Raw genomic sequence first — 12,131 nt, 5'->3', positions numbered from 1 at the left:
CTTTTAATTTTTCAGCTCCAGAAGGAAATTTGTTATCTCAGCCCATAACTTTAAATTTCCATTCATTACAAAAAAATACACTAAATCAGGACCTTTTAAGTAAATCTCACATCAGCTTATAAATTGACGTATATGCGTTTATGAAACAACAATAGAACTTTTCACGAGATAAACTCCCAATATTCGATTCTTACTCCCCTTGGGTGATTTTTTTTCATCAAACGGGAAAAGCAAATTGAGTTCTGGATATTTGAAATTCAATAGATCTTTTAGGGTTATTTTTAGGAAGAATAAAACGGGTGTTTGTCTAATAAAACGAAGAGAGGTTTCCTCGTGTGACACGTCATTTGAATAAATGTTGGAAAACCGAAATTATCCGCGAGCATTGGAAAGCATTGAGAAAGATGGATTTCTCTCTGGAGCAATATTATGAGAAACTTTCCAATTTCCAGTGAATTTTAAATGGCGTAAACAGCAGCTAATATTTAGGAGCATATTTTCTTAATTAAAAACTTTCAAATTGTCTTCTGTAGTTTCCTCAAGTAAGTCTTCGGATTTTAATTTGCATTTGAAAACAAATGGGAAAGTAAACAAACTTCGAACTTCTCAAACTGGAGTCTCTGTTAGTCAAAAGTTGCCAAATACGCACTTCAACTTCAAAGGTAAATGTCACATTATAACATATTAAGGTGAAGTAGCAAATTTCCCTGAAGTGGTCTTAAATGAAGGTGTGTCTAATTAGGGAAATTGCAACTTACAGGAATTGTGGAAGAATTAATGGAAGAAACTCGGAATTTAACAAACAAGCGTTGAAATTGAAAACCGCAATTGATGGCCCTACCCTTTAGGAAAGCCTTTGTTCTTTAGATAATTATTTACAGAGCCAAATGGAAGTAATTTGACTGAACAGACACCATCGAGTTTTCCTTTTCATTGTCGTGAGAAAAGAACTGGGTCTTTATAATCTCTAATGCAGTTTGGTTATAGCAAGTTGTTGATAAAAGAGATCATAAAAGAGATGAGAAGATAAAAGAGACGATGAAAATTTTATTGCAATATTGAGGGATACTGTTTTTCATATTGGATGAAACAAGGACCCCTAGAGAGCAGCGATGGATTTTATTACGTATTTGATATTTCAAAGGTGTAGTTAAGTCTCAAATAAGATTATTTGAACGATCGTGTCTTTGCAAGAGTATTGGTTATTTTTTCAGACGTTACAGCTTGTAAGACTTTCCAGCTTTTCCTACAAGGAATCTTATAGAGTTTTTTTAAGTTTTTTGACAGATAATCTCTAACGCACTTTCTTGCTTTCTCCAGGTTCTCCAAGTAAAAATATGAAAAGGAAATTTTTTAAAATGTACTTCTGAATCTAGACTTAGCCGATTCTGAGGTAAAACGCCTTGAAAATGACGAAAAATTATGCCATAAAAAAGCCTTATTTGGAGTAGATTTCGTGATTCTTTCTCGTCATTTTCTGTTTCTACTTCACTGTCACCAAATACAGTAAACTTAACTCTCGATGTTTAAAAATGAAAGATTTTTCCTTATGTTAAACATTAGCATTGAGGCAATGTTATTCTCATACATACTTCATGATCTTGATGTCAAAGAAATCTAATATTTTACCTGTAAACGTGGGAGGTGGGAAGACTTATTTGCCTCACGTCTCTGGCATGGTAAAGTATAGACGTGATGGCTAAGAGCCAAATTCCACAATATTGTCGCCTGGGGACCGAAGAGTAATGAATTGAGTTATCCCTGAAATGTGAAAGAGAAAGGGGAACATGTTTTAGACTTGTACGCCTTTTGGTGTTACTGTGTCTTCAAAATATTATATTTGAAGTCCTAAATATGCCGTAAAATTGCAGACATCTACACAAAATTTGCTTACAAAAATATAAATATTTCATGAAATTTAAGCCTGATTTTTTGCCTGAAACTATCACATGTCAGATTAAAATTAAAACATAATTAGGGCTGATTGGATTTGTGTACCGTCGACTGAAAATATTTGTCATGACCCTTTAAATTAAATTTCTTTGAAAAAACGAAATATATAATAGAATACACTACGCAGGCTTGGCTTTAAAAATCGATACACTTTTGAGTAGATTTTGTGAATTCACACTAATAAAATTGTTATGGACTTATTCAAATTCGAGCTTCGACACCAAAGGTTGCATGATTGTTGTACATAGTTAACCTGAGCTCACCGAACATCGAATAAACAAATTTTGAGTCAAAGTCTTTTTATAAATTTTCCATCCCAATCACCTGGAAACATAATATCCAAATCGTAAACATCCTAAAGTAATAAAAAAAAGTAATACAAAACTCTCCTCTTTAAATTCTTTTGAACTTACATCTCTCCCAGACGCGGGACATTTTTTGCCCATATTTTCTGCCAAGCATTTTTTAAATCGGATACACCTGCCTAAATCTCCGAAGTATTAGAAAGGCAACTGTTGGCAAACACACCTTCATTACTATTCGGTCCTCCAATATAAAGTTTCTAAGTTTGGAAGATGGCCATCACGTGTGTACCTTGCCTAGAATGAAACGTGAGACAAATATGATTTTGTGTCTTTTTACTGAAAAACAAAGGTAAAAAATCTCCTCTTGAATGGGAAATAGATTTAAAATACGTGACTGTTTTGAATAGTGCGATGGGATTTGTTAAGATTACTGCCTTTATAGTAATGGCAAAATTCGTGACTTTCAATAAAATATGGGAAAACGACATCTGTTTTTGCCTCGCAAAGCACTCGAGTTAGATGCGAATATTGAATAATTTGATAATATGTGAAATCCATGAAATTGGTGAAAAATTTTACTGTGCAACGGAATTTAATTCCTGTTAATAAATCTGATGTGGCGGCGCTACTAAATATTGAAAATAGACCATTAATTGGACACAACCCACTGCTCATTCAATGCCTGGTTATTAAATTTTAACTAAATATTTGCCATATTGTAATGATCCATAATGTAACGAAACCTAATGCTGTTAAATTTTGTATGACATGGTGGATATTTGAATTGTGATATGATAAATACATTTGAATAGGGGAAATTTAATGAGTTATGTGCCAGCCGCTGCGTAGAGCGGATTGTCATAATATTCAAAGAGACACTGCTTACAGAGAATACTTTGTTCTTAGATATTACAGATCCGCCCACAAAACCGACGCTCTCATACCTGAAACTTTGCCAATCCTGAAACTACAAAATATTCTGTTCCTTTTGTTCTTTTGATATTTCGTCACTCGATGAGAGAATATAATGAATATACAGATTCTGACAGATACCACAATAGAAAAACTGAAAGATGATAAGCGTAAAGGAATTTTTATAGCAGAAAATCCCACATGAATAAAGTATGGAAGGAAATTAAATATCTTAAATAATCTGAAAGTTCGTGGAACAAAAGCTCCTCCGCAAAACATCTTTTCTCTTAGCAGTATTTTGTTCTTTGATAATAATTTATAGATTTAAATGGAGCTAATTTACCTAATTAGAGTCCATCGAAAATTCCCTTTCCCTCCATTCTGACCAAATCTTGTTTGTTGCTTTCGCATAACGAAGGAATTTCCAGTAATACGGATTTCGCTACGACATAATCAAGTTTCGTGTAAAAGGTAACAAGCAAAGATTTCGGCCTATAATGATATCTTTGCCCTGCCTGTTTTAAATTCACATCAAACTTTACTGGCTCCTCCGTTTATTTTTCTCGTCTCATATTGTCGATACTATAACTGAACCACATAAAAGCAATCGAACTTGTTTGCCAAAAAGAAAAATTGCAAAAAGAATAACTCCAACACACGTCGTTAATCATTTGAGTGTCGTAAACGATATTAGAGGTTCTCCTGTGTAATGCAATAGGGGATTGATATCAATTTATTTCTAGTTAATGATATTTTGACTGGAAAATAAATCGTTTTTAGTATAAAAATATCCCAGGTTTAGTGAGAACGAGAGCTCAATTTTAATTTTAAAAACGTTAAAAGCCCCATCAGCATCGGTTACAGCCGGGAATAATTCTCCACTTATATTCAAACTATTGGATTTGAAAGTTCGAAATATGCTCATAGATTGATTACTTTCACAGAAGACGATTTATTGAAAGCAATACGGACAAAATAGAATTGTCATGTTCTTATACAACATATATATGTATGTTTTCGATCTTTAAAATACGTAGGAGTCCCGGTTGACCGAAGCGGAATATGAAGGAAATACGAGAATACGCTTGAGCCCTTAGATTTATGTAAATTTGAAATCGTTCGCTCAATGCAAATATAGAAATAATTTGCTCAACGTTTGTAAATTAAACTGTCAATAGAACTCAAATCTTTTGGCCCTTTTAGCAGGAATTCGATTACGACCACGATCAAAAGAGGAGATCAGTATTATGTCAAACGTCTTCCCTTATTCGAAAGCTGGGTAACAAACTTCGATTACAATAAAGTGAAAATAGGGATTTTAGATGGGATCTTCATAATTAGCTAAATTACTTCCATTTCCTTACATAAATAATCTCCGCAAGGAACAAAGCCCGCTGGCAGGGATGATATTCAGGTTGGATCACTTATCGGAATTTCGTCTCCTCTGAAGATAATTTGTCTTTCTACAAGGATATTTCTTTCAGGATATGCACGAGATAAATTTCCTTATATTAATTCGAGCACGTAGAAGATTCTATAAGAAAATGCATGTTTTTGTTGGTTTTAGTGCAGGTTTAGATGAATCACTGACTAGACACTTTTGGATACAACATCGTAAATTTTTAATTTAGGAAGGAACATTTCAAGGTTTATCACCGCCTCTCGTAAACCTTGCAATAGCTAGCTCCTATAAAGTTAAAAGATGCAAAAACATTTATTGGGCCCTATTTCTTCGTAAATTGCTATAAACAAGAATACAGGTTTCTCGATATATTTCTACGCATGGCAAACTTGTCGAAATTGGCGTAACCTTCAAATTTAACAATGATTTTTTAAATGATTGAGCGAACAACACTTACCTGGAAATGTAATACAAACTTGCACATAGCAGTTCCAAACCACCAGGTACTAGTGACGTCCCACATCACCGAAAAGGGTAGGCAGAACAAAATCACTAACGCGTCAGCGACTGCCAAATTCACTATAAAGTAATTGGTCACTGTCCTCATTGACGGGTTTCGGTAAACCGCCACACAAACCAAGATGTTGCCGAACACCCCCACAATAAACACCACGCCATGACACGCTATCAGGCCATACATCCATGGTTGTATCACTACGAAGTTATCGTATAAGTCCTGTTTTGTTTGAGCATAACTCTCATTCTCGTAGGGGATAAGTCTCTCCTTAGGGGTGTGCAAGCTATCCAATAAGTCTCCACTAGAGGTGTCTCTCTGTTGTCTTAGTTTTGCGTTTTCAGAGAACTGTCCATTAGTTGCAGTGAGTAGAAAGAGAATAGAGGAAAAAAATGTGCAAACTAACAGGAAATGCATTGTTAGGACACTATGATCGCATTGCTGTCCATAGCACCTGAAACAGAAAAACGGATTTATATCAGGGAATCCAAAGAACAAAAGACTCGTTTAGATATAGCAGTTTTAATGTGAAATTGCGTTATTTTTTAAGTCAAACCACCTCTGCGGCATTTGATTTCCCATAGACAGACACAACCAATTTCCCTTTCATATAACTTTGAAGCGTTTTAAAAAGCTCTCCATTTTCGCAGTGAATTGTTCCCGCTCTGAGGTTTTGATTGACTGACGGAAGCAATTAATAATGAAGACATTTAAAAAATCGTAAATGGCGTCAAATTCTTCTCATTTTAAATTCAATTAAAAGTTTGCCGTAAGGAATTCTTTCGCCTAATTAAAAGCGGGCGTCATTTCGTGTTTCGACTATTTCCAGTGAACGAGGGAAGTGTAATGTAAGCAGATAAGATGGAATTTCCATGGCTGTTGAAAATCTAATTATAATAAATTGTCTAATTCAATCAGGTTTAGTAAAGGTTTGTTGTGTGAATGTTTTAGCAACAACGAAGAGGAGCCTGGTTAAGCATCAACGAAACATGAGAGACTTTCTTGAGCAGTAAATGACTAAAATACCTGCTTGATACGTCACTGACTTCTGTAAATTTCAGAAATTAGAGGGGTAGTTAGGAATTCTTAAAATGGTAATGATCAGTGGTGTAACATGATTTTAAATCCAGTCATAATATCAGAAGATTCGAAATCCTCAAACTAGCTATCAACTAGTTTAACATAAATAAATATATCCTGAAACCTTAACTAACTATTGGTATATATTACAACACTCCTATTTCATTAAATCCCAGCATAATGCAGATAAATTTCCCTCACCTACTATCAGGGACGATTTATTGTTTCCAAGTTGTTGTGGAGTGTAGGCTGAAATGTCATAAATCGTGCTGTAAACTTGTGGAAACAATTCCCTAAGAACAGGTTCAAATATCTTGATATAGTGCTACTTACAGGTATCAGAAAGTCGCTCAAATTCAAACAAAATGGGTGGGAGGTGAATGATTAAAAAACCAACAAATCTGACCACACATTTCTGTTGTAATTTTTGCAGTGTCTCAAAATAGCTAGTTTCATTAAATCCAGAAGACATAGAACCGGGAAAAAATATTACACGTATAAATGTCCCTGTCTTTTTCCAGGAAAGTAAAAAGACGTTAGTAAGAGCGTGACAAGCGATAAATTTACTGCCTCACTCTCTGTCAGCGTTTAATCTGCAGGATTTTCAACTCGTATGCTGCGAAATACGTTCGGGAAAATGATAAAATCGGAACGAAATTCGGTTATTCATGACACAATAGCCACGAAAGCCAAATGTGCTAGCTAGTATATACTATTTCGCTGGTTTTATTAAAAAAAGGAAACACAGAAAATCCATTGTTAGAACAAAACTTCGTTATAAGGTTAGAGCACAAAGCCATTTGCATATAGAGTCTCTCTACCGACAATTCAATCGAATAGCTTAAAGCTTCGATAAAGCACTTATTTATTTTAGGCAAACCTAAGCCAATAATAATTGCCCATTAGCATTTGAACTGACTAACCAACCAATAGAATAAATTCAAATTTAGCAACGTCGAGCTGCAATTTCAAAAGAGTTGGATTAAATTGAACACCATCTCTTTCCAGTAGCCGTCGATTGAATTTTATGACATTTAGAGTGACGAGGGATAGGAATATTCTAACTTCAAGATCAATCCAATATAGCCAGCCTTCAGTTTTGTTAGATATATTGAATCTTAAAATTTGCTGTTACGTCCTTTTTGAACTAGCAACACAAAATTACTTCTCTACATGTAGAAGCCTGAACGTTTGAATCGTTATAGAATTTAAAATGATCCTTCATTTCTTAAATATTATAGGTATTCTAGAGTATACAGTGAGATGTTTGTTTGCCTTGAGCTACTTAACATTCTACCACTACTTCAAAATGTACACCACAACTGCCAGTAACAGCCTGAGCAGCACGAAAGCCCAAAATATGGAATTACTAACTAGGAAGCCCTCCAAAACTCTATGAAAACATCGAATCTCTGAACTAGTCTGAAGTTTCGAAAGTTAGTTGCACGGTGGATCGTTGAGAACTTGACCAGTTTATTGGCGGAAACTATGAAGCTGTTTCAGCTTAGAGTATTGTATCGGCCATAAAATTAAAATCAATTAATAATCATTTATTAAAATTATTACTCATTCTCACAATGCTTAGAACTACATTCATAGCGCCTCTTGACGTCAAAAAGCATTAATGAATTGTAACGCCGGGGCACTTGTGATAGGAAATGTATAAAATAACATTTAGATTGTAAATTATTGTAATAAAGAATATGTAATGTGACGTAAATGTATTGAAAATACACATATTTACTCGGACATGCAAATTCTAAATTACCATGTGAGGTTACGCAGTCTAACACGTGCCCAATCGATTAAATATGCATAGGAAAATTTCCATTCCCCTATATTATAAGATTGTAATATTTACCATGTAGATGTTGATTTATGCAGTTTCAACCTACACCCCACTACGAATCGACAATAATAAATCATTCCCAATTATTCGGAAGCAATTTATTGTTACATGCGGCGATTTGAGGAAATAGATTTATTGTACTGACTGAAATTGGAAATAAATGTCTATAATTTTTTTAAATTGTAGACAGCGAATTAAAAATTATGCACTTTTAATATCTGAAGCATGATTATAATTACTGAGAGAACCAAAGAGGTTTCCGTTTTGAACTTTCTCCTCTTGAGCTGAGAGCTTAAGAGCTGACCTGTCTAATCCACGCTAAGAAAAATTATGCTCATAAATAATGAAAATATAAATTGAAGATTTAAATAATATTTATAAGAGTATGAAACAAGTTGGATAGAGATACCCGGAACAAGGCATATCAGCAAATATGGAAACAACAAACAAATGGAATATAAAACAAACACTAAAAAGGGAATATATAGGAGAAGGAGGGTCATGAAGGAGCAGATAGAAACTCTGTTTACTTAAAATTGCATTGAGGAGTGGGTCGTGGGTGAAAGTAAAAAAAGCACATTTCAATACTTTCGAAAAAATAAAACTTAAAAATACTCCTGGTTCTGATTGTATCATACCCGAAATATTCATGTTAATAAGAACTCAGAATTTCATAGATATATGTAATAAATGCTTACGAAAGGTTAATCAGTTTTGAGCTATTAAAGCGATTGACTGATTGTTAAACAATCTAAAATAATGCTGTTTCTCGATGCAATTGCCTTAAATCAGTAAAAGTCGCTGAATATTTGATTAAACAAAAAGTTAATTATTTTTACTAATCAAACCATTAATTTTCATTGCACTAAGATTTTTTTTGATATTTTTTGTTTGCCGAAAATTCCGAAAGAATAATTCCAAAGTCGACATGAATTTATGTGCGGACAACGGTTTTTCTTTGCAAAATCCTACTTTTGTCAAGTATAAACCGCTCCATATTTAAAACGCAAAGAGATCCATACAAATTCATATGAACACGAAAATCCTACTTATGTCATTATAAAGTCGCAGCAAACGTTGTTGGGATTTTCGTATCATAGCGTGTCCCAAAACTTTTATTTTTGCATATTTTCGCACAAATACCGCAGAGTTAACTTGCAGTTAAACTCCTTTTTTGACAGCAAACACATAATTATAGAAAGTTAGTTGGACTAAATGTATGTTTATGGACGCCATTCTGACAAAAATGGCCTTTAAAGCAATCGTTCTGAGTGACAATTTAATGAGTTAATGTAAAAAATAAATTCATTAAACTAAAAGAAGCGGAAATTTATGGTTTCTTGAAGACCCTAATTTAATCATCTTTTGTTCTTATAAACGAATCACTTAACTGAAACTAATCTCCTCAACTCTGGATAATGCTCAACAACTAAATTCCAACAATTTGACTAAGAATTCAATTTCAGATCTTAAAATATTCTGAGAAAGTTTACCTCATTAATGTTACAGTTCTCCAGGCAAGAAAATTGCACTTTTCCGTATTGAAATTCCGAACAAAACCCGCAAAACTTCGCGTTAGTTTTAAGGGTAAGCAACAGTTTCCGTCTTATAATTAGCTAGAAGCTTCGGAACAAGCTTTTAAGCAGTTTCGTGTCTAAACATCGAACTCATCATGAGTTTCATCCAGCTTTTTGTGTCTTCTGCACAAATGAAGAACGGAATTTTCAGCAAATTCCGTAAATATGTATCCTCAACATTCTGGAAACCTGCAATTCGTTGGAAAGGCACCATAAGTGCAATGTCAATATAGGCCAGCAATACGTTCAATATACAGCAAATAGTTGTTAATGTTTGCTGACATAGAACCCCTTCTGAGCCTTCTTTTAAAGTCTTTAATAAGTTTCAAAGTTTCCCACACAAAACTGGTTAAATTCCTTTAAAGCCCACCCCGAAGTTTGCTGCTGTTTTTAATATATGTTAAAATTGGAATATGCCTGAGGAACGTGTGTAATCTCGACGTTAAGGCACGTTATTATGGAAAACATTTTTCAGATTTGATGTCTTAAAAGTTTGCAAGTAATTTAATATAAGGCAAATTCTAATATTAAATATTTAATGCGGACTTTTAAAACACATTTTTCATCTATGTTCGGAAATTGCATTTTTATCTGCAAAAATTACATCAAAAAACCTTTTAGATTACAACTGAGAATAGTATCTGCCTGCCAATTGCACGACCAGCGTAATACGTAGTATTACAAAACAACTCGAACCTCAGATATTAAAATGTTAACGGTAAACACGCAAATAGCACATAAACTAAAATACACATTTAAAGCTCAATCTGAATTGTGAAATCTTGAATGCACCACTAGATTTCAGTGAATTTCCAGGTCTATTAATATCTTCGAACTTATCACTTCGAATGTTTGAAAATTCTCGGCCCTTATCACTCTGCGTACTGGAGCAACATTCTTAATGAAATAACAAAAAACAAAATAGTTAAATAATTCACTCAAATAACACATATTTAGACAAATACAGAAATACCCCTCTCAATGGCAAATACTACCAAAAAGTTTACATTTCCGATGGCATTAATAAGACTTCCACATCGAATTCGCCCCATCACTCTTAAAGGAATCAGCAACTTTATTAAACTTGTTCCGTTCCAACAATAAAAGTCTAGCCCCATTTTACACCTCCGGGCCCTAATAACTCAGCCATTTTGCTTTGTTATACTTTCCTGACGTTATTGGGGCAAATGCAAGGCGACAATTGCTGATGAATAGGATTTGCGCTTTCGAGAAATTAAAGCCTTAGAATAGCTTCCCTTAAGGGAAGTCGGAAGACCTTTTCAAGGGAGCGAGTAAGAAAATATAGGTATCGGTAAATAGACAGATCCATCTATCTATGTCTTGGCAGATTTGAAATTTGAGGATTTGGTCGAATCAGAATGTGTCTATATTACGTTTAACGACCTCTTGCCATTGCTAGTAGAGTGAAGGTCTGCACATGAAGCTATCTGCCAGGCGATGAAATGCATCAATCAATCATGTCAGACATATTTTTTATCGTATTATATTAATCTCGTTATGCAATTTACCCTCGGGCAGCAGTCTAGATAATGCAGGATATTTCTACGAAGTTGATTGATCACATAGTTTTAGCCAAGCTTTTAATAAAAATTGTGAGAAAATTTGCGAATTATATCAATATGAATTGCCGCGATTTCTATAGTTCTATGATTCTTTTTAGAGCGTATAATATAATTTAATTGTCTTCAAATAGAGACCGATTAAATTGTAATATAAAATTAGAGAACAAATAAATAATTTTCAACGAGAAATTCCAATTTTCATGTCACTGTAATATTGAATTTTAATTAAAATTTACCGTTTCCAAAGGTATATTTTGCTTAAACCAGGTATGATTTATCAAAGAAATCGGTTATAAATCACAGCGATTGACTAGAATGGAAATTTATACAACATAAAGAATCAGTCGCAAATGTGCGATAGCGTTGATTTCCATCATTAATCATTTAGTTGTTGATATTTTAATCTCGTTATGCATAGTAACCATAATTAACCCAGTTTACAGTTCATAAATTTAGAGCCAATAAACGTTTAATACAAGTGCCTATTTATTATTTAAAGAAAAAGGGTAAATTAAACAGGTATCAAGGCATTCAAAAACTAAACATTAACACCCTTGTTTAAGACTCTTTACAGTTTTTGCTATGAAAGTTTGCTTATTTATAATTTGAATTTTTCAGCTTTTTTTGACATCTAGCGAATAAAAAAAAAGTCAAAAATGACATACCGAATGGTTAATATTTAACACGGCACCCAATGATCTAGAAGGGCTGAATGTAGCTCCCAATATTTACTCTAGAGAATGACATGGACCGGGAAAGAAAACGATCTTGACCTTCCACCTCCGTTTCATAGGACCACACTACTGATTGATAGCAATAAAAATGTTTCCCCCCATAATTTTGTGAGCGAATAGTTCAAAAATATGGTTTATTAGGAATCAATGGAAGGCTATCTCTCTTCTCAAGTTCTTTTTGATAGAAGTAGTGTCAAAAATCGCCATCCTCCTAAAACTGAA

At 33.8% G+C, this 12,131-nt stretch overlaps 1 protein-coding gene across 6 annotated transcripts in view; it reads right to left on the bottom strand.

Moving 5' to 3' along the window:
* LOC136419882 (orexin receptor type 2-like) overlaps window positions 1–12,131 on the bottom strand; it is a 61,208-nt gene that overhangs the window by 27,321 nt on the left and 21,756 nt on the right. For all 6 annotated transcript variants that reach the window (XM_066406469.1, XM_066406470.1, XM_066406466.1 and 3 more), the window contains one exon: window positions 5,030–5,540. In XM_066406469.1, the coding sequence (XP_066262566.1) occupies window positions 5,030–5,503 (474 nt within the window). In that variant the 5' untranslated portion in view covers window positions 5,504–5,540. The remainder of the gene's footprint in view (window positions 1–5,029; window positions 5,541–12,131) is intronic.

The sequence above is a fragment of the Euwallacea similis genome, chromosome 3 (genome assembly GCF_039881205.1).
Source record: "Euwallacea similis isolate ESF13 chromosome 3, ESF131.1, whole genome shotgun sequence".
Lineage (NCBI taxonomy): Eukaryota > Metazoa > Arthropoda > Insecta > Coleoptera > Curculionidae > Euwallacea > Euwallacea similis.
Note: the sequence above shows the minus strand (reverse complement) of the source record. Positions and strands in the feature narration are given on the sequence as shown.